The 21,946-nt window shown below is 38.0% G+C and overlaps 1 protein-coding gene across 1 annotated transcript in view; it reads right to left on the minus strand.

Moving 5' to 3' along the window:
• Positions 1-1,029: 1,029 nt before the first annotated feature.
• Positions 1,030-21,946, minus strand: part of tmem86a (transmembrane protein 86A) — a 31,909-nt gene continuing 10,992 nt past the window's right edge. Inside the window, exon 3 of the mRNA XM_043706015.1 lies at positions 1,030-8,032. Coding sequence (XP_043561950.1) covers positions 7,599-8,032 — 434 coding nt within the window. The 3' untranslated portion in view covers positions 1,030-7,598. The remainder of the gene's footprint in view (positions 8,033-21,946) is intronic.

Genomic DNA, 21,946 nt, shown 5'->3' on the forward strand with positions numbered 1-21,946 from the left:
AAATTGAGTATTGGTACTGAATAGCAGCCATATTCCTCCAACTTTAAAGAAAAACTTTTAAAATTAAAAATGAAAAATCCACAAATACAATCATAACCCATTTAAGTATGCAAAACAGTTTCAAATCTTTATGTTTTGCTGCATTATATCTAAAAAGTTTTTTAGTTTTATCATAGGTACAGATTATGTTATTAAGATGGAAGGTCCTAACAGAGCATGCTTTGAAAGACAGTCAGCTTGCAATCTGCAGTTTTCTTGTATTAACATATGTGCTTCATACAAAAGTGTCGATCCTTAACCTTTTCAGGAAAGCCACACAACCCCCATTAAATACAAGTGAACACTCATCAGCGTAATGAAACAATCTAGGAATACCACTATAGTTTTTCACAAGGAAAGAAAGAGGACGTTACCATGCAAGTGCTTTTTGTACCAATTCGTAAAATTACTGAATAAGAACATGTTAAAACTTTTACCAATGATGCAGAGATCTAAAATAAACAAATATTTCCCCTCTTTTCTCATGTGTCCAGAGCCAGAGAAAAGCTGATTCCTCAAAATGGAAAACAGAAACTGTTCCTTTTTACCAAAATATTACTCTCCAATGTAACATATACTTTTCCTTTACTCGCTCTTCTAATACTGCACTGTACATATTTATATATAATTTATATATAAAATAAGCTCGGTTTTGGATTACAACGTCCCTGGGTATTAAAAAACTGGGATTAAAACATGAAAAATACTTCTGAGAAATATCACACTTCAGGCACTTAACACTAATCAAATTCTTCTGTCTGCTATTTTAACAAAGATTTGTTTCATTTAACCAGTTAATCATTTTGTTTAGATTGCAAATATATTAGACTTTCATATAATATGGAGCTGAAAATGTGTTGCTGGAAAAGCGCAGCAGGTCAAGCAGCATCCAAGGAACACGAGAATCGACTTTTCGGGCATAAGCCCTTCTTCGGGAATCAGGCTTATGCCCGAAACGTCGATTCTCCTGTTCCTTGGATGCTGCCTGACCTGCTGCGTTTTTCCAGCAACACATTTTCAGCTCTGATCTCCAGCATCTGCAGTCCTCACTTTCTCCTTTCATATAATATAGTACATGTAGCAATAAGGTAGTAGTACATCTCAATACCAAGTATTTCAGCAAAGGTGGTGAAACCTTAGAGTACACGAATGCTAACAATGGTGAATCCAGCTATGTTTGGCCTCATTATCTTTCTTGTTATCTTCTCTTCAACAAAGTCAGTCAGGTTCCTGCATCTGAAATAAGGTGATGTTAGGTGAGAGCAGACAAGTGTTCTCAGCTGTGAAGTTCCTTATGACTGAGCAATCTGACGTTTATCTAGATCCACACTTGTGGAATGAGTAAATATAGAAGGATAGCTGGAGTCCACCTAACACTCCTTCAGCAACAATCCTCAATTCTAGACAAGTCAAACTCAAATGAAATAAAAAGATGATGTTTGGTTCCCATGCACTTATGGAAATGTTTTATACTGAAAAAAGTAAATTATAAGACTAGAGAAGTTTAAAAAAGGACACTGTTTATCTTTGATTGTTTTGTGAGATATGAAATAAAGCACTAACCTATGTAAAAGAAAAATTGAAGATACAGAAAACCATTATGCAAGACTCTGTTGCTCATAGATGCAAACAATGAAGTGGAGTCCTGTACTCATCTGATCTGCCAGCTGTATACTACAAAACCTATTCTCAGAAAGCATCTCTTCTGCTACCAAACAAGGTGTATATAATGTATATATACAGTATATATAAAATAGTTGCTAGATTTGAAACTGAGACAGAGAGCTGAACAGTACCAGACAGCAGTTAAACATTCCCTTTTGCTCGAGTAAACTGTAAACATACACTGACACACAACTGTACACACATGCCAGACTATAGTGATTATTTCCCTTTAATCCAGAGTGCATTATTGATGCACAGCAGTTAATTGCACTCCTGCCATGTGCACATGCCATACATTATGCTGAGTGAATTGCATCTTTAAATTGGTACACTTTGTGCACATTAGGGCACTTCAAGACTATGTACACCACATTTTAGGTTTCTCATTGTTTGTTTCAAACACTTGAAAAAGAAATAAAACAAATTAAGAGTTTCACACACAGGGAGCACAAATACTTATCCTACGTCTAACGAACAGATCAGAAGTATACCGCCATCAGCATACTGCAGTTCAGCTACGAAAGAACACACACTCCAACCTCTCGCAAAGCGCACTCAGCTGCCTACGTATGGAAGTGTAAGAAATTACATGTAAGAGTAGTCCCTAAAATAATACAGAAAAACATATTTAAATGATTAGAAGTCTAAACTAACTCAACTGATTTATACTTGAAAGCAAGTGTTTACAACTGGCCTTAACCTTAGTAAGTTTATTCAGAGCTCCCATTCCGAATCAGAGTTAGTGGACTTTGAATGAAAAAGAAATAGACCGACTTCCTAGCTAGGTTAATGCATAAAGCATGACAAATTGACAGCATTTCCAATATGATCTTGTGGCTTCAAGAAAGGAGAGAGAAATTTAACAGAATGTTCCCACATAGTTGGGAAAATGTTTCATCTTTAATTTCTAAAATTCAATATAGCTTTTCTTTTTAAATACTGACTGTTTTCTGTATCATATGCTTACCTCTATTATAGAATATTGCCATTTTTCTCTCTTGACTTTGAATATTTGGCTTATTTCTTTCTGACCAGTGCACCAAAAACAGATTTAATTGGAAAAATATATCAACCTGATCTCCAAGATTTTTCTAAAATTCTCCACTTGAATAAAAATCAACTTCTAGTCTTAAGTTTTATGATTTACAAGGTTATTGGATTGGGAAATCTGCTTTACGCATGCCCCCTGAATTTTAGTTCCACTTAAGTTTGAAATTAAAACAAATTTCTGGAAGCAATTACTCTGTCTGGCAGCTTCTCTGCAGAAATAAACAGAATTAGCATTTCAGGTTAACCATTCTGATTAATGGTCAGCATCTAAAATATTAACCTGGAGTCAATAATGTTGGCCTATGTTGCTCTGACAAGGAAAATCAGGGGTGTGTGCACATACTTGTTTCATATTGATCTGAATGTTAGCTTGAAGCTAACATTAAAGAGATCTCACATTTCATTTCTAAACTTCCAAGTTTTTTTTGCCTCCCTCTTGCGTACATGGATATGATACAAGAAAATACTTTATTTAATAAGAGATATTTGTCTTATCTCTAATCTGACTTTTTTTTAAATCCATTGCAACCGTTCTTCCTCCCCTTACATTTGCAATATTATTGAGATCATGGCTCCTCTATATTTCCTTTCATCTTTCTCCCCCATTCTATGTTGAAATGAAAATTCATCAATCTCTCAGACTCTCATTCTTCCACATGAACACCAAGTTTTGGGTCTTTCAGAGCTCCCTCTCCCTCTGCCTTCCATCTCCCTGAAACAGAGTTTTCAGAAACTTAATGTTCATCTACTTTGCTTTTTTTTGTACTATTTTAAACTTTGGTGATGTCCTGCACTAGTTCTCCACCTAGGTTGGTATAATATTGTAGACTTAATACACAACAGTCCTATTCTACATACAAAATCTACATTATTAGTACCTTATTGTGTCTATTATTGTGTCCTCAACAGCTGAAATGTGCATGTCTTAATAGATTAAGTCTTTGTTTCTGGAGAAATGTCTTTATTATGTCATCTTGTGAATTGAAAAAGACAGTTTTGTTTATTATTATATTCAGAAAGATTATGGATATTATTGCTACAATACTTTCTACTGTGCTTTTACTGTCAGCACCAAGTACTCAGTTAATCCACACTCCCCTCAATAATATGCTTCAGTTCCAAAGTCACTAGAGCACTCAAATTATAGTGCACATCCTTTTTAATTCTCACCCTTCAGTTCTCTCTGCAAATTTGTCAATTTAATGCCAGCCACAATCACAATGGGAGTAGTTTTGTGCCATGTATCCCTGATTACTAGAGACTGAATTGAGACCTCCATTGTCCAGTACTCTTCCAGGCAGCAGACAACATGTAGTTTTTTGATACTCTTACACAAGATTCCATCCAGTGAATTTCAATTCAAATTCCAGAGTGAAAGACCAGTCCCTAACTTACTGCACCATTTACTTTCACATTGTTCATTGAATTTTACGATTTAATTAATGATTATAACCATTAATTTTTAATCAAATGAAGTGAATTATTTAACACATTGGGGTAAATCATGTTAACCAATACACTGCAATATTGTGCGCTACACATTTTGTGCAAAAAACTTCATTAGAACCTCAAAATATTCTTCTCTATTTTCTTCTCTGATGGAAGGACAGAACTTATAACTGCACCACCACAGCTTCTCTAACTGACACACTGCAAAGATTTCACACACTTTCTGAAAACGAAAATCATAAGAGATTTAATTTAAATGGTACTGTTTAAACTGTCATTAGTGTGCCTCTCACCAAAACTGATGAAAGCAAGATGCTTTTGTGGCTTATAACTCTATCTAAATCAGTTAATAGAGCTTATATTATCATTGCTTAATTTTAACCACCCATAATTCTAAAGATCAGTACCTCTGACTATTTCTAAAGAACATAGCCTACATATCATAGAGAGCTCACTACAGAATTTACAAGCTAACTATTCTTGATGCTTCAGCTAGATAATTTACTGAATCGCTCAGTAATGCAGAAAAGGAAATTTCCATGCTTGATATTGGCCTGTTGTGAGTTAACGTATCTCAGCTACAGCACTGTTAAATGCGTTACAATCAGTTTCAGCATACAGTCTGTAGAGATAGGAGACAATCACATACAGCTGTCTATATACTGCAGACACACAGTAGTTACACAGCAGTCTAAATACTGTAGGTACAACAGACAGTTACTAATGACTGTTTATATACTGTGGGTACATATACAGTAGTTCTATGACAATCTAAATACTGCAGGTAGAGGAGACAGCTATACACAGCAGTCTATATATTACAGGGACAGGAAATAGTTACATCTATCAATAGATCTAGTTCAGGAAATGTTTATATATGTAGATCTCTGTAATTCTCCTGTACCTACATGTTTCTGTGTGCATAGCTCTCTCCAATGAGCACAAACTGTCTTATCGATCTAATAGAGTCCTCAGTTTAGTAACACTTATGTTCTTAATGCACTGAAACCAATGGATGATATTTAGTTATAATGCCTATTATTCTTCCTTGGTGCTGCAACTTTACTCCACTCTCATGTGTAAGAAGGAAGCATTTTGGCTGAATAACTGAGAAAGGAGTAGGAAATAAAATTGTAAAATGGAAAACTGGGCTCTGACACACACCAATTAAAAATAAAAGCAAGTTCAGGGGCAATATCTTTTGTTCAGAATACTCCACTATCTCTAAGAGACACGTCCTAAAATTTCTGCGGTTCTTCAGCTCTGCAGCTTCTCTGGAGAGAAATGGCATTTTAAAAAAAAGAGTACTTGGAACAAAGAGCTCCCAGTGGCCTTTGCATAATTTCTTACAAATCCTTACAGTCATTCCTCAACCAAGAGTGCAAGTTATAAATGGCCTGGTACTGAATAAGCAACCAAGTACATTCAATTGGAGAAATGGTAATCGAGGAGTGACACTTTCAGATTCTCTGACAGTTTCTTCTTGATACAAGGAAAACCTATTGAATTTAAACACAAGCAGAAAAAATATGAAGTTTCAAATTAACTGTGAACAGCAAGTGGCTTTAACTTGTTAAGGTAATGAATAGCTAAAATGCACAAACCATGAAGGATTCATATTTGATCCTCAGTCTGTTTGGAATTACCAGGAGTTCCAGAGTTCCTGAGCATCTCTGGATGGAGATGGAGATATACAAAAAAGAAAATATCACTGATTGCTATTCAGCAATGTCTGTTGGAAAGACTGCATGTGAGGCCACAAGTTGAGAGCAAGAATAAGATCAGCTGTGATACCACTGTAGTCAAGTGTCTTTTTATCACCCAATGTAACAGATAACACTCACTACACCAGCTTACTCATGGCTGCTTGATAAGGACTAGACTGTTACAAGTCTTTGAACCATACCCCAGCTTGAGTCAACACCTTCAAAAACTGGGAAGAAAAAATTCAGAGGACAATTACAATACATAAGTTTGCAATTTTAAAGTAAAGTATTTGATCTTTATATTTTGGTACTCTTTCATTCTGAACTTCAATTCTGTGGAATGCTGCAGGGCAAAAGTAGAGTGTGGAAGTGACTTTCTGAATACATGATACTAGCAGCCTCAACGATCAGTTACTTGTTTCTGAATTTAAGTGCTCTACTTCCCTCAATCTTCTCTCGTTTGGCAACGGTCGCCATCACAAATACTTATTTATGAAATTATTCTCTACACAGACACTGCAGTGTGGGTTAGCACCAGAACATATGGAATGCCAGCACGGCCATGTTGAACTTCCCCCTAAGTCACATTACAGTAAAGGGTAGATTTTCCCACAGCACCTGGTCTATGACACTGAAAATAGGTTATTATTTAAAAGGATTGAAATGTACCACATTTTATAAAGGAAAAATGTGCCATCACAATTTAAAATTAGGTCCCTCTAGTCACTGCAAGCATTACCCAGGGTATGAGCAATACATGCACGAATCAGTATATAGCAATTTGTACATCAAAAACAAAACATTACAGAAATTACAACACAGAAAATCATCACTTGGCCATCAAACTTGTGTCTGTTCTTCAACTGGCGGTGCCTATTTTAATCCCATTTCCCTAATATTTCCCTGAAGCGAAGAATACTTTGTACAAGAGGTAGGTTCTGTATCATGTGAATCAGGGCCAGAATGGTCTCTTGGACAATTCTGATTACCTCAGGAGGTCACAAAGGAATTTTTCCTATTGCCCCTACCACTCCCATTATCTGGCCTGGATTTCTCTCTGGTTTCTCGCCTCTCCCAGAAGGATGGGATGGGAATGTGCTCACTGTGTTGTGCAAGACATCATATCTATTTGGGAATGGACCAAGAGACCTTTTCTGGTTTGTCATTTTCCAAAATGTTCATTCATCCTTTCTTTTACATTTTTCCCTTTCAAATATCTTCCAATTCCCTTTAAATGTCATTATAGTTTCAACCAACTGATATCAGTCATAACTCCTCCAAATATTACAAGGGCATTTCATAACATTGTTAATAAGAATGACTCTGAAATTAACAATGTCATAGAATTCAATGCAAAATCTGCTCATTCTCTGATTCTAGGGATAATCACGGAAATAAATTTGGACCATTTCTATCTCCTTACTCATGGGAAAGAAGTTCACAACAAAACAAAGAGTGCAGTATGATGAGAACATCTAGCCAGAGTTCAGTTGGAGTGTTGTCTGCCCTGGTTTTAACTACAGCACTTACACCTTTCTTACTGCAGAGGTAACAATAAACTAACATAGAAGCAAACCAATGAAAATAAATCTTGTGGTTCGAAACCAGATCACACCATAATTTCCAGGTTTCTGTGCCCATGGAACTCAGGAATACTTTGTTACATTATTGACAGAGCAGGTTTGTCCCTCAGTTCATCTCCCTGATATTCCTATCATTATCGTCCTTGCATTCCACAACTGACAGGGAAATAAGCATCTGGGCAGCATAGTAAGTGGCCATGATGATGGCCCGGGAGTAAGGCACAGGAAAGCAAAACTTATTGACAGCGATGGTGAGGTCAGATACCATGAAGAGTACGGCTCCAAGGCAGGCACAGAGTTTGGTCCATGTCCAGAGGTCGTTGAAAAGCTGCACCCCTGCAATGGCTCGCCAGCCCATGAATCCAATCAGAGCGATGTAAACTGCCACCAGGTAGGTGAAGGGACCGGAAAGATATGGGTAGAGCAAGCAGTAAGATATTCCACAAATAACCACCACCCCACAGCCAGGTTCAGGATTCAGTGGCTTCATTCCAAAGGCTGAGGTGTAGAGAATGTGCGTAATTGCAAACATGAGCAGGCCTGAGGAGTCAAAAACAAAGCAGAGTGAATAAAACAACTTTTGGATTAAAAATATAAAGATCAGAATTAAATAAAAAATTTCAACACTGGAATTTAAAATAAAGATAGGAGATTTTAAATGTTTTTCAAAATTCCTCTGTTGATAAATAAACGTTTTGGAATGGGACAGTCAGTCATTTCGGTTCAAAAAGGTTCCTGGTTTGATTTACAAACTGCTATAAGTTGGCTAACCAAACGCTGGCAATATAACTAGTTTCAACACTTATTGGTTCGAGGGACAAAATTGAAAATTCAACCATAGTTCCCACGACACTGAGCCCTGCTCATAAACAGAGTGCCATAAGCTCGGGTCAAGAAAAAGGAGGCATATTTCAGGTAGAGACAGCTGGGATCAAGTGAATTCCTAGAGGAGTATAAGGGCAGTCGGAGTATAATTAAGAGGGAAATCAGGAGGGCAAAAGGGGAACATGAGATAGCTTTGGTAAATACAGTTAAGGAGAATCCAAAAGATATCCTATAAGTACATGAAGGGAAAAGAATAACTTGGGAAAGAACAGGGCCACTTAAAGATCAACGTGGCCATATATGTGAAATCACTGGAAATGTGTGATTCTAAACGAATACTTCACATCAGTATTTACTGAGGAGAGGGATATGGAAGCTAGGGAAATAAATAGTGATATCTTGAAAGGAGTTCATATTACAGAAGAGGAGGTGTTGAAGGTCTTAAAACATGAAGGTACATAAATCCCTAGGACCTGCTCAGGAGTTTTGCAGAACTTTGTGGGAAGCTAGGGAAGAGGCTATTGAGCCCTTTGCTGAGTTAATTAGAATCATCGACAATCAGGGGTGAAGTGCCGGAAAACTGGACGTTGGCTAATCTCGTACCATTATTTAAGAAAGGCTGTAAGGCAAAGCCAGGGAACTACAGACTGTCGAGCTTTACGTCTGTGCTGGGTAAGTTTTTGGAGGTGGTTCTGACGGACATGATTTACATGCATTTGGAAAGGCAAGGACTGATTAGAGATAATCAACATGGCTTTGTGCATGGGGAATCATGCCTCACTAACTTGATTGAGATTTTTTTAAAAGAGGTGACAAAGAGGTGATAAAGGCAGAGCAGTAGCCGTTGCCTATATAGACTTCAACATTTGTTAAAGTTCTGCATGGTACAGAACATCTCCGGAATACTCGCACGAAGCAATCAATCGACCTGTGGCTGAACACTAACTCCCCTCCCACTCCCCCAAGAACATGCAGGTCCTGGGCTTACTCCATCGCCAAACCCTTACCATTCGCCTCATCTTCCACCTTGTGACCCTCCAACTACATGGGATCAATGTGAATTTCATCAGTTTCCTTATTTCCCCTTCCTCCATCTTATCCCAGATCCAACCTTCCAACTCCATACTGCCTCTTGACCTGTCCTGGCCGCTGTCCTTTTCCAATACACACTCTCGACTCTGATCTCCAGCATATGCAGTCCTGACTTTCTCTAAAGGGAGGAGTGCTGGGTCCACTGTTTTTCATCAGTTATATAAATGATTTAGATGTGAATATAGGAGGCATGATTAGTTCGTTTGCAGATGATACTAAACTAGGTGGTGCAGTGGATAGTGAAGAAGATTATCTGAGAGTACAAGGGGACCTTGTTCAGATGGTCAATGGGCCAAGGTATGGCAGAAGGAGTTTAATTTAGATAAATGTGAGGGCTGCATTTTATATGGCAAATAAGGGCAGGACTTATACAGTAAATGGCAGGGTCATGGGAAATGTTGCTGAACAAAGACCTAGGCATGCAGATGTATAGTTCCTTGAAAGTTGAGTCACAGGTAGACAGGTGGTGAAGAAGGTTTTTGGTGTGCCTTCATTGGTCAGAATACAGAGTAAAAGACTGGCGAGTCATGTTGCAGCTACTTTTGTGAGGTCATTTGTGAGGCTACTTTTAGAATACTGCATATGATTCTGGTTGTCCTTTGATAGGAAAGATGTTGTTAAATTCGAAAAGGTTCAAAAAACTTTACAAGTATATTGCTGCGACTGGAAGGTTTGAATTATACAGAGAGGCTGAATAGGCTGGATTTTTTTTCCCTGGAGCGTCAGAGGCTGAAGGGTTACCTTATAGAAGTTTATAAAATCATAAGAGCCATGAATAGGGTGAATAGCCACGGTATTCTTCCTAGGGTGGGGGGAGTCTAAAACGAGAGGACAAAGGTTTAAGGTGAGAAGAAAAAATTTAAAAAGGACCTCAGGGGTAACTTTTTCACACGGAGGGTGGAGTGTGTATGGAATGAGCAGCCAAGGGAAGCGATGGAGGTGAGTACAATTACAACATTTAAAAAGCAACTGGTATATGAATAGGAAGGGTTTAGAGAGGTATGGGTCAAATGCTGGGACTAGATCAAACTGGGATGTCTGGTCAGCCTGGACGATTTGGAACAAAGGGTCTGCTTCCGTGTTGTATGAATCTATAAGTTTATAAATGGGATTACTGTGATATTGAATAACTAAGCAATACACGCAGTCCATAGTTGCAACATAGGCATTTGCAAGATGTACCAAGAGGGTGTAACATATTAGCATGTTAGCTAACAAGCAGATGGGAGCAAGGATAAATGGATCATTTTTGGGCTGGCAAATATTTAGATTAAATGCCACAGAGATCAGTGCTGCAGCCTCAACCAGTTCAAATTTACATTAATGACTTGGATGAAGGGACCAAATGTATGGTAGGTAAATTTGCAGATGACACAAAGATAAGTGAAATGAACATACAGACACTACAAAGGGATATACACTGGTTTAGTGTGCGGGGCAGGAATTTGGCAGTTGAGATATAAGATGGGAAAATGTGTATTTGTCCATTTTGGTAGGAGAAATTGAAAAGCATTATATAATCTGAATGGGGAAAGACTACAAAACTCTGTGCACAGAGTTTGTAGCAGGTGCAGCAAGTGATTAGGAAGGGAAATGCAACGTTGTTTTTATTTAAAAGGATTTCAATAATAAAAAATAGGGATGTGTCGATGTAACTGTACACTGCCTTTTGATAGAGCATATCTGGAGTACAGTTTGGTTTCCTTACTCTTAAAAAGATACAATAGCATTAGAAACTGTTCAGAAGAGACTGACTTGACTGAATCCTGAACTGAAGGAGTTATCTCAAAGGAAAATCTGTGCAGGTTAGACTTATACCCATTCGAGCACAGAAGAATGATCTTATTTAAATATACAAGCTCCTGAAGGAACTTGACAAGGTGGTTGCTAAGAGGCTGTTTCCCTTCATGAATTGAGGCTAAACAAGCAGAGGCATTTTAAAAATTAGGGGCCACCCATTTAAAATTAAGATGAGGAAAAAGACGGAGAAAATTTATGATGAAACAAGAAAGGAAGGTGTAAGGTTGAAAAGCTGTTACCAGTGGGGTTCCACAGTGATCAGTGCTGGGACCACAACTGTTTTCAATACATATTAATGATTTGGGAGAAAGGAAGCAAATGTAACAAAGCCAAGTTTGCAGAAGACATAAAAATAGGTGGAAAGGCAAGTTGTGAGAGGGATACAAAGAGACATTGATAGGTTAAATGAGGTGGCAAAATGTTTGGAAATGGAGTATAATGTGGGAAAATATGAAGTTGTTCGTTTTGGAAGAGGGAACAAAAGAACAGAGTATTACCCAAATGGAGAAAAACATCATAAAGTTGCAACACAGAGGGACTTCAGGGTACTGAAACAGAAAGATAAAATACAGGTGCAGCAGGTAATCAGGATGGCTAATGGAATGGTGGCCTCTATTTCAAGCAGATTGGAGAAGAAAAGGGAAGTCTTTCTACAAGAGAAGAAGGTACTCAAACTACTGGACCTATGCCTCACAACACACTTCACATTCAACAACCAAATATATGAACAAATCAACGGTACACCCATGGGCTCACCCATCTCTGGACTCATAGCAGAAGCGGTAATGCAAAAATTAGAACAAACAGTCTTACCGCAAATTCAACCCCAACTCTGGGTCAGGATACGTGGATGACACCTTTGTAATCATTAAAAACACAGAAATAGAGAACACATACTGGATCATCAACGCCACACTCACAGGAATCCGATTCACTAGAGAGGAAGAAAAGGACAACCAACTCCCATTCCTAGACGTGATAGTACAGAGAACACCGAACCGAGAATTCATCACAAAGGTATACAGGAAAGCCACACACACAGACCTGAACTACGAAAGCCATCACCCCAACACATACAAAAGAAGTTGCATCAAGACACTGTTCAAAAGGGCCACAACACACTGCAGTACACCAGAACTGCAAAAAGAGGAAGAAGAACACCTATACAATGTATTCGCCAAAAAGTCTATGTAGTGTACAAAATCCCATGCAAGGACTGCACAAAACACTACATGGGACAAACAGGAAGAGAGCTAATGATTCGCATCCATGAACACCAACTAGCCATGAAACGACATGACCAGCTATCCTTAGTAGCCACACACGCAGATGGCAAGCAACATGAGTTCGACTGGGACAACACTACTATTATAGGACAAGCCAAACAGAGAACAGCCAGGGAATTCCTAGAGGCATGGCACTCATCCACAGATTCAATCAATAAGCACATCGACCTGGACCCAATATATTGACCACTGTAGCGGCAGCTGGAACTGACAACCGGAAGCGGCAGATTCAAACCACTACAAATGCCGGAGGAAAGATCACAGAAGCGCTTCACAGGAGGCTCCCAAGCACTGAGAATGTCACCTAGACAGGGGATGAAACGTCTGCAACACAAATTCCCAGCTCGGTGAACAGAACCACAAAAACGAGCACCCGAGCTACAAATCTTCTCACAAACTTTGAAGTAGAAGGTACTAGTAAAACCAAGTCTGGAGTACTGTGAGCAGTTTTGATTTCCCTTATTTAAGGAACAATGTTATTTCATCGGAGGCATTTCAGAGAACGTTCAGTAGGATGATCTCTGGTATGCAGAGATGTCTATGAGCAAAGGCGAGAAAGGTTGGGGCTCTACGTATTGGGAATTGAGAGAGTGAAAGGTGAGTTCGTTGAAACATTAAGGTGCTTGACAGAGTAAATGCTGAGAAGATGTGGAAAGGAGGTTTCTTCTTGAGGGAGAACTTAAAACTAGGGACCATTGTTGAAAAGGAAGAGCAATTCGTTTATGAGAAACGAGAGCACAAGTTCTTTCTCGGAAGGTATGAATCTTTGGAAATCTCTGTCAAAAGTCAGTGGGAGTCAGAGTCATAGAGATGTACAGCATGGAAACAGACCTGTCCATGCCGACCAGACATCCCAACCCAATCTAGTCCCACCTGCCAGCATCCGGCCCATATCTCTCCAAACCCTTCCTATTCCTATACCCATCCAAATGCCTTTTAAATGTTGCAATTGTACCAGCCTCCACCACATTCTCTGGCAGCTCATTCCATACAAGTACCACCCTCTGTGTGAAAACGTTGCCCCTTAGGTCTCTTTTATATCTTTCCCCTCTCACCCTAAACCTATGTCCTCTAGTTCTGGACTCCCTGACTCTCGGGAAAAGACTTTGTCTATTTATCCTATCCATGCCCCTCATAATTTTGTAAACCTCTATAAGGTCACCCCTCAGCCTCTGGCACTCCAGGGAAAACAGCCCCAGCCTGTTCAGCCTTTCCTTACTGCTCAAATCCTCCAACCCTGGCAACATCCTAGTAAATCTTTTCTGAACCCTTTCAAGTTTCACAACATCTTCCCGATATTGATCCGTCCTGAAAGTCTCATCTAGCCTGGCTGCAAAGGTTGCCCATTCTGGTTTCGGGCCTAAATATTCAGGCTATCTGGCAACAGATGGTCCACTTAATCCAAAAGTGTGTAATAAAATAGACTCACGCAACTCTGGTCTTGCTCTACTACTGAGGGACACCTAGGTTCTGGGCTGAAAGCTTCAACTATTTAACTCCATAAACTATAGAGTAACATAATATACAAATGTAAATTTGAACAAATGAATACATTGTCAGTAAATGTATGATTAGCATGTGCTGGTTGGCAAATGGCCAGCACATACTTTAGGTCTGTGAGCAGTCTCCTTTTTTCTCTCCTACTTAATAAGTTGTGACATTCAGTTGTTGGGAGAGTTTATTGGAGAATCCCCATCAATCATCACTGGGTTCCACACTTTGATAACAATAGTTCAAATTGCCATTTGTCCTTTTGTACCCCACCTGCTAACTGCCACACTTGAATGTCGTGGTTTTATTGGGTTATATGGGCAGAACACCATCCTCACACTTGCCCAGGTCTGGTGGGAGAATCACACATATCCTGGGTAAACAAGCGCTTTCAAAAGTTGAATGGTGATCGTTACAATGCCCCTTGCATGTGCTTACATTCCAGATAAAAAAGATCAAGTTGGCATGTATTTCTGATACAATTCAATATCTGGTATCCCAGATGTGCTCTCTTCCTCAATTCTCTTCTGTTATTAATAGTTGATTATTTTTTCAATTATGAATCCGAGACTGAACTTTGACTAACCTGGAATATTTTTAAAGCAGAGGTAGATAGATTCTTGGTGAGCAAGGGGTAAAAGGTTATCAGGAGGTAGATGGGAACATGGAATGAACATTGGAATAATCAGATCAGCTATGATCTTACTGAATGAGGGAAGCAGGGAATGAGTGGCCTATTGTTGCTCCCAACTCCTACATGCCTTGTTGCCTTGGAAGTTGACTTCTTTAAAGTGATCATTCAATTTCCTTTTGATATTCTCCACTGTTTACAGTTGCACCACTGCTGACATCACACAGGCTGAAAAACAACACCATCGCCATGACTTACTGCCTTCTGTCCTTAAGCTAATTCTTTTTTTCGAAATTGAATACTGACCGTCCAAAGTCTCAATTTTGTAAATCACTTTAATTTTCTGATTTAACTGCATCAATATCATAGATATCCATATTTTGCCAACATTTATATGGATAGAGCTAACTAACCAAGTATGATCAGCTGAGATGCTAATCCTAATAATGTAAATGTAAACGATCTAAACATAAATCTTGTTAGGTCTTTTTGTGATACTTGTCAAATGATTTCTTAAAATCCATATACACAACATCCACAACATTCCCTTCACCAACCTTTTCTGTTATTTTGGCAAAAATAAACAAAGTTATTTATTAGATAGAGCCTAGCCTGTCCAATCCTCTCATAAAACGACCCACCCATTCTAGATATCACTCCAGTAAACCTTCTCTGAATTGCTTTGAATGCAATGGCATCTTTCCTTAAATAAAGACACCAATACTGTGCACAGTACTTCAGAGGTAGTCTCAATCATACCCTGTATGACTAAAGCATAACTTCACTAATTTGTATTCAATTCCCAACTGAATTTCAATCTATGCACTAGAACATAGTCTCAAATGTTTGCAATCTCTCTCCTTAACTAAGTGTTTTCCTATTTTTCCTGCTAGAATGGACAATTTACATTTTCCCATTTTATTCTCAATTTGCTAGATCTTTGCTGATGCAATTAACCTATCTATATCCCATTATAGTCTTGTTATGTCCCCTTTACAACTTACTTTCCTACCTATCTTTATAGGCAAATCATCAGTAAATACTGAAAAATACATTCAGTATTTTCAAATCATTAATATAAATTCTAAATGATTGAGGGCACAGCACTGATCCTTGTGGTATACCACTCGTTATAACTTGCCAACCAGAAAATCATCATTTTATTCCTGTGCTCTGTTTCTTGTTACCAGCCAATCTTCTATTTATGCAATATACACCATAAGCTCTTATTTTCATAATAATCTTTGACATGCATGTTATCAAATTCCTCCTGGAAATACAAGTACATAAATTCCATTTATGTATAGCAACTGTTATTTTCTTAAGGAACTCCAATAAATTGGTTGTAAAAGAGAAATCATGATTAACCAAGTTGTCTATGCCTGATTACCTTGAAATTTCTCAGCACCCTACTATAACATCGTTAATAATAACTTCTAATGTTTCGCCTAAGGTAGATGTTAAGTTAACTGATCTGTAATTTCTCACCTCCTATCTCTCTCCTTTTTTGAATACAGGAGTTCCTTTCACTATTTTTCAAATTACTGAAACCTTCCCCAAATCTAGGGAATTTTGGAATATTAAATCCTATGCATCAACTGACTCAATACAATGTTTTTATTGAAGACTCTAGGGTGAAGTCCATCAGAACCCAGAGATGTATCAACCTGAAAGTCCAATACTTTGATCAGCGCTTCCCTAGTGATTTTGATCATCTTGAGTACCTCCTACCTTTACATTGCCTCATTTATAGCACTTTCTGTTCTAATTTGTTATTTGCAATGTGTAAAGTGGAGACTGATGCAAAATACCTGGTAATGGATTAGCCATTTCCTTAATTTTCCTTTCTAATTTCCCAGGCTCACTTTCTATAGGACAGGTTCTCACTAACTTTTTTAAAAAATATTTATAGAAATACATAAAACCTCTTTTTATGTTTCTAGCTAGCTTTCACTCATTTTAATTTTTGTCTTTTTTTGTTTATTCTTTACTTTTTTTTTAAAAATATCGTGTCCAATCTTCTGACCTACCACCCATCCTTGCACAATTATATGCTTTCTCTTTCAGTTGAATACTACCTTTAACTTTTAATTAAGCACAGTCCTCTCACTGGATTTTTTCTTTCTTGTTAGAATTTTCCCATTCTGTACTTTCTGAAGCATCCCCATAAACGTCTGCCCTTGAATCTCAATTGACCTATCCTTTAATTAAATTTGCCTGCTCACTTTAACTAGCTCTGCGTTTACGCACTCATAGTTGACATTATCTAAGTTTAAAATACTAAGCTTTGACCCTTTTTTTCTCTCCCTCTAACCAAATGTAAAAGTCAATCATATTATGGTCCCTGTTCCCTGCAAAGTAATTAATTAAACCTGTCACAATGTACAATATCAGGTTAGTATAGTCTGCTGTCTGGTTGCCTCCAAAATACATTCGCTAACTTCCTCATTCTACTTTTGTCCACCTGATTTTTCAAGTCTACTTGTAGATTAAAATCCTCATGCTGTACCTTTGTCACTTTCACATAATTTCCTCCTTTGTACTCCATCTTACCATGTCATTATTACTAAAGGAACCTGAACATCTTCCCCACGTGACTTCTTGCTTACATGGTTTCTCATCTCCATCCAAACTACTTCTCATAGAAGTGTCCTGAATTTATGTCACCCCTCTCGATTATGTAAACCATAATTAACAGATCCACACCTCCACCTTTTCCAGCTTCCTAAATGTCATTAACCCTTCAACATTCATCTCTTAACCTACGTCATCCTGCCACTACATCTCTGTAAAGGCTATTTGAATCATACTTCTTTATTGTCAACTGGACTATCAATTCATATGTTTTAAGTGATACATGTATTTAGATGCAGAAACTTTACTTTTGTCCTTTTACTACTTTTGTAGCCTCTTGCCTTATCTGTTGCCTTTATACTCTTTATGTCTTATTGTCACATACTTTGTGATTTCCCAATTGCCCTCTTATTTTTTGATTTATCACATTGTCCAAAATGTGATCCCTTGCCCCCACTATTTAGTTTAAAATCCTCCCTACTTATTTCCAAGTGAGAGACTATATACAGAAGAAAACCATGCTCTTGACCCTGCCCTACAAATCTGATATAGAACGAAGAGTACTCTGATGTGGGGCACTCTCTCAGTTAGCATCTTGTATCATCTGCAAAGAGGGAATGCCTAAGGGGATATGGAGAGACTCTATGAGATTTGGAATCTGGAGTTAGAGGAAGAAATCACGTCAGAAATGTGGGAGGATATATGGGGGAAATGTAAAGAAGATTTCAATATGCAATAGGGCACAAGCAATGCAATTGGAGATCCTCCATAGGGCCCATATAGTGCTAGAGAGACGAGCAAAGTTTAAGAAAGAATCTTCCCCAAAATGTCCCAAATGTAAAAACAGTGTTGGCACCCTTACACATTGCCTCTGGTCCTGTTACAAGATCAGTGGGTATTGGGGGACTATAGTGAGTGAACTGGAGGGGATTTTGGGAATGAAAGCTCGGGAGGATCAGTGTCCCTCCTCTTAGGACTACTGAATCTTCCCTCTTTGGACGAGCTTAGGAGGAGATTATTCAATATTCTGACATACTGTTCGAGGAAATACATCCTAATGAATTGGTTAGCAGAAAAGTCACCAGGTCTTGTACGATGGGTGCAGACTTGTGATAGAGCATGAGCCTCAGGATTACCTGACAAGTATGGTGCACCATGGAATGGAGAAATTTTAGAAGAAATGGCGGCCCTTTCTAAATTACATAGACATGGATTTGTCGGCGGTATTGATAAGGGCCTTTGTATAGCTACGAGGGCCGTATGTGGCGGTCCAGGGCCCCGGGGCAGGGGGTTGGGGAGGCCCAGTAAATACGGGTATAATCACTGTTGCCCCCATGGATGGCAGCCTTGGTGGAAGTGTGGCGAGTGGAGTAAATGTAATATAGTACAATGTCGTGTAATTTAATTTCGGTGGATTGAAATTTAATTTAATGCTATTCTATTTAATTTAAGTTTGTGTTAGTTTAGTTTAAGTTAAGTAAATAAGAGTCGACTACAACCAGGAGAATAGTAGGCAGTTTATTGTTAACGTTATTGTAATATAACACAATAGTGCGATATTCCCACTTTTCTCTATCTTCGTAGTTTAATACCTTTGTTTTTTTTTGGTTTGTGTTTTTTTCCGTATAAAAAAGAAAAGATTTTTTTCAATAAATACAAGAAAAATAAATCCACCCTACTTGAGTCATAATGAGAGTCACTAAAACATTAGTGGAAGTATTGTTTCGGAGTAAACCATCCCAAACATACAGCCCTCAATTCCCCTCAGAATTGGTGCTAATGCCCCAGAAACCAGAACCCATTTTTCCCCACATCAGTCTTTGAGCATCATATTCATTTTTCTAATCTCGTTTGCCCTACATCAATTTCAAGATATAACTACTTTTGAGGTCCCCTTAATGTAGTGCCTTGCTCCTCATAATAACTACATTGTAATCTTTCCTCGTCAAGCCTGCTATTGGTTCATGACCAGGATGACTGTATTCTCTCTGTCCCAAAACAAGTTCCTCTTCAGCCTGGAATTTGGCACCAGGCAGCAACATAGCCTTCTGAACTTTCACTCTTCCCTGTATTGTCAACCCCCCATCATGATACTGTCCTTACTACCAATACATTCACCTTTGTTTACCCCCACTTGAATGGTTTCCTATATTACAGTGCCACGGTCAGTTAGCTAATCCACCCTGTGACCCTCATTTCCATTCAAACAACTGAAAGAACCTCAAACCTGTTGAACAATTACAAAAGCTGACACTTCTGCAAGCCTGTCCTCCTATATGCCTCACACACAGTCACACCCTCAGGGAACAAAGACCCTAACGATTGTGACCACTTCTTGGAATAAAGTAGTTTTCTCCTACCGTGCTGTACAATATCTATAGTTTGGCGCCCAAATCAAACTCTGAGCCAAAGCTGAGGTCCATGAGTTCCTAAACGTTGCAATTACAATGCACTACTTGCCCTGTTAACTTTGGGCCTTAAATAAGTAATTAATTATTAAATACATTAATGTCTCTTTTCACTACCATTTACAGTACTAACTTAAACCTCAGAATCTAACAAATTTTATCACTTCTGAATAAAATAAATAATAAAATTGCTAAATTCACACTTCTATTCTAGAGTCTCTTAAATAACCACAAACTAGATAACTACATGTTGTTTAAAAAAAATTAAGTTTTTCTCCATTTCAGCATTTAAACACAATTACTCAACAATCAATCAGCAATATCGTAGTTTGATATGTTTATTCAAACCAGGCATATTTATCCTCCACTCTACTGTTTTCCCATGGGTCTATTCTTCCAGAGAAAGGTTAATTATTATTTTTTAATTTTATTTGTAAAACATTTAATACATTTAATGTTATTTACCTTACCACTTACTGTAAAAATGTAATTTAGTAATAAAACAGATCTTTACTTCTTAGTAATTTTGTTAAAAACATGGAATTATATCATGTCCAGCTACTTACACACTCTCCTACTTACACAATCACTCACTAGCCAATCACCCTACAGGTTTCATGTGATGCCATTGCTCAGTAATTCTTTCAAAATGTCTGTTTTGTTCTACGGGGTCACCTGCTTCACTAGGTGCTACTGACTGTCAGGGTCCTCTGCTCACCCACTCCTTAGTGCTGCTGATTGCTTACCTCAGGATCTTCCACCTGGCTATCCAGAGAAATGCGATCAACTAAATGGGGAGCTAACAGTAACCTGGTGGGTGAAATGGCTTCTATCTATGCCATAAATGAATCTATAACATCAGTACGGGAACCTCAAGGCAAATATGATTATAATAAAATTTCACATTGCTTTTGATGGAGAGAATCTTGGTTCTGAAACTAATGTCTTAAATATATAAAGAAGAAGTAATTAGCAAAAGGTATGAAGACAGATGTGGTTAGAATAGACGGAACATATAGTAAGACAAAGAAGCAGTAGAAGGCATTTTAGGAGACATTTCATAAATCTTAACAAAGATAAATTCCATTGAAAAAAAGACTTCATGTAAAAGATGAGCAATATAAAAAACATTAAAGCATATAAAATTGGAAGAAAAGGCATACAATAGTGTGAACATTAGAATATTACAGCCAGCTAAGAATAAAGTAAAAAACTGAATAAAAGAGTGAGTGATGACTAGCAAGAAATACAAAACCAGATGGTAGAAATTTCTACAAGTATATACGAGGGCTCGTGCAGCACAAAGGTAGTGTTCCTATCACTGAGCCAGAAGGCCCAGGTTCAAGTCCAACTTGTTCTAAAGTTGCGTTGATTAGAAAATATCTATAAAAAAAAGGAAAGCTAAATTTATGAGAATTTGACCAAGTACTTGCACTTGGTTTGACAGTGAAAGACACAAAAATCATCTCAAGAGTAGAAAACCAACAGTGCAATCTTAAAACATTCATCATTTGAGAAAGAAATACAGGAAGAAGTTGTGAGACAAAATGTTATCCTGTCCCTTAGACCTCATAGCCTGCATTCTTCAATTTTAAAAAAAGCATCTGCTGAGAGAGTAGAAGAATACAACCATTATATCCAGCACATTTAAACATTGCAAATGTAACATTTGTATTGAGGGAAGGATGGAAACAGCTTGGTATACAGCAAACTAAAGGTCAGTTAGTCCAAAATATGATTTTGGAAAATGCTGGAATCCATTTCTAAGAAATTAGTAGGAAATCTGAACCATCATTATATTATCAGGCTGAGTCATAATGGCTTTGTGAAAGAAAAATTATGGTTAAGAAATTGGATTCTAAAAGTTGGTAAGTCTTGCTAGAACGACGCATGGCACATTTAGAGCACGTGTACAGTTTTCCTCTCCTAACTTAATGAGAGATATGCTTGCATTGAAAGACATTCAAAAAAGGTTCACTAGACTAATTCCCGGGATGAAGGCGTAGTTTTATGAGGAAAGGTTAAGTCGTTTGAGTCTATTTTCATTGGAGTTTAGAAAGGTAACATCTCGTTTTATTGAAATATTCAAGATACTGAGGAGGTTTGATAGACAAAATCTAGAATTAGGAATGAGAGGTGTGTGTAAAGATTTGTAGCGCAGGTGCTAGTTGCAGTTGTTGTGAATATGTTCGCAGAGCTGTGAATCTGGTTTGTAGGCGTTTTGTTCCCTTTCTAGGTGACATCCTCAGTGCTTGGAGCCTCCTGTGAAGTGCTGCTGTACTATGTCGGTTGGAACTTATTTGGTTTCATTCCCGCTGCTTCTGATTGCTCATTGCAGTAGTCGGCA

The sequence above is a fragment of the Chiloscyllium plagiosum genome, chromosome 16, assembly GCF_004010195.1.
Source record: "Chiloscyllium plagiosum isolate BGI_BamShark_2017 chromosome 16, ASM401019v2, whole genome shotgun sequence".
In the NCBI taxonomy this organism is placed as follows: domain Eukaryota; kingdom Metazoa; phylum Chordata; class Chondrichthyes; order Orectolobiformes; family Hemiscylliidae; genus Chiloscyllium; species Chiloscyllium plagiosum.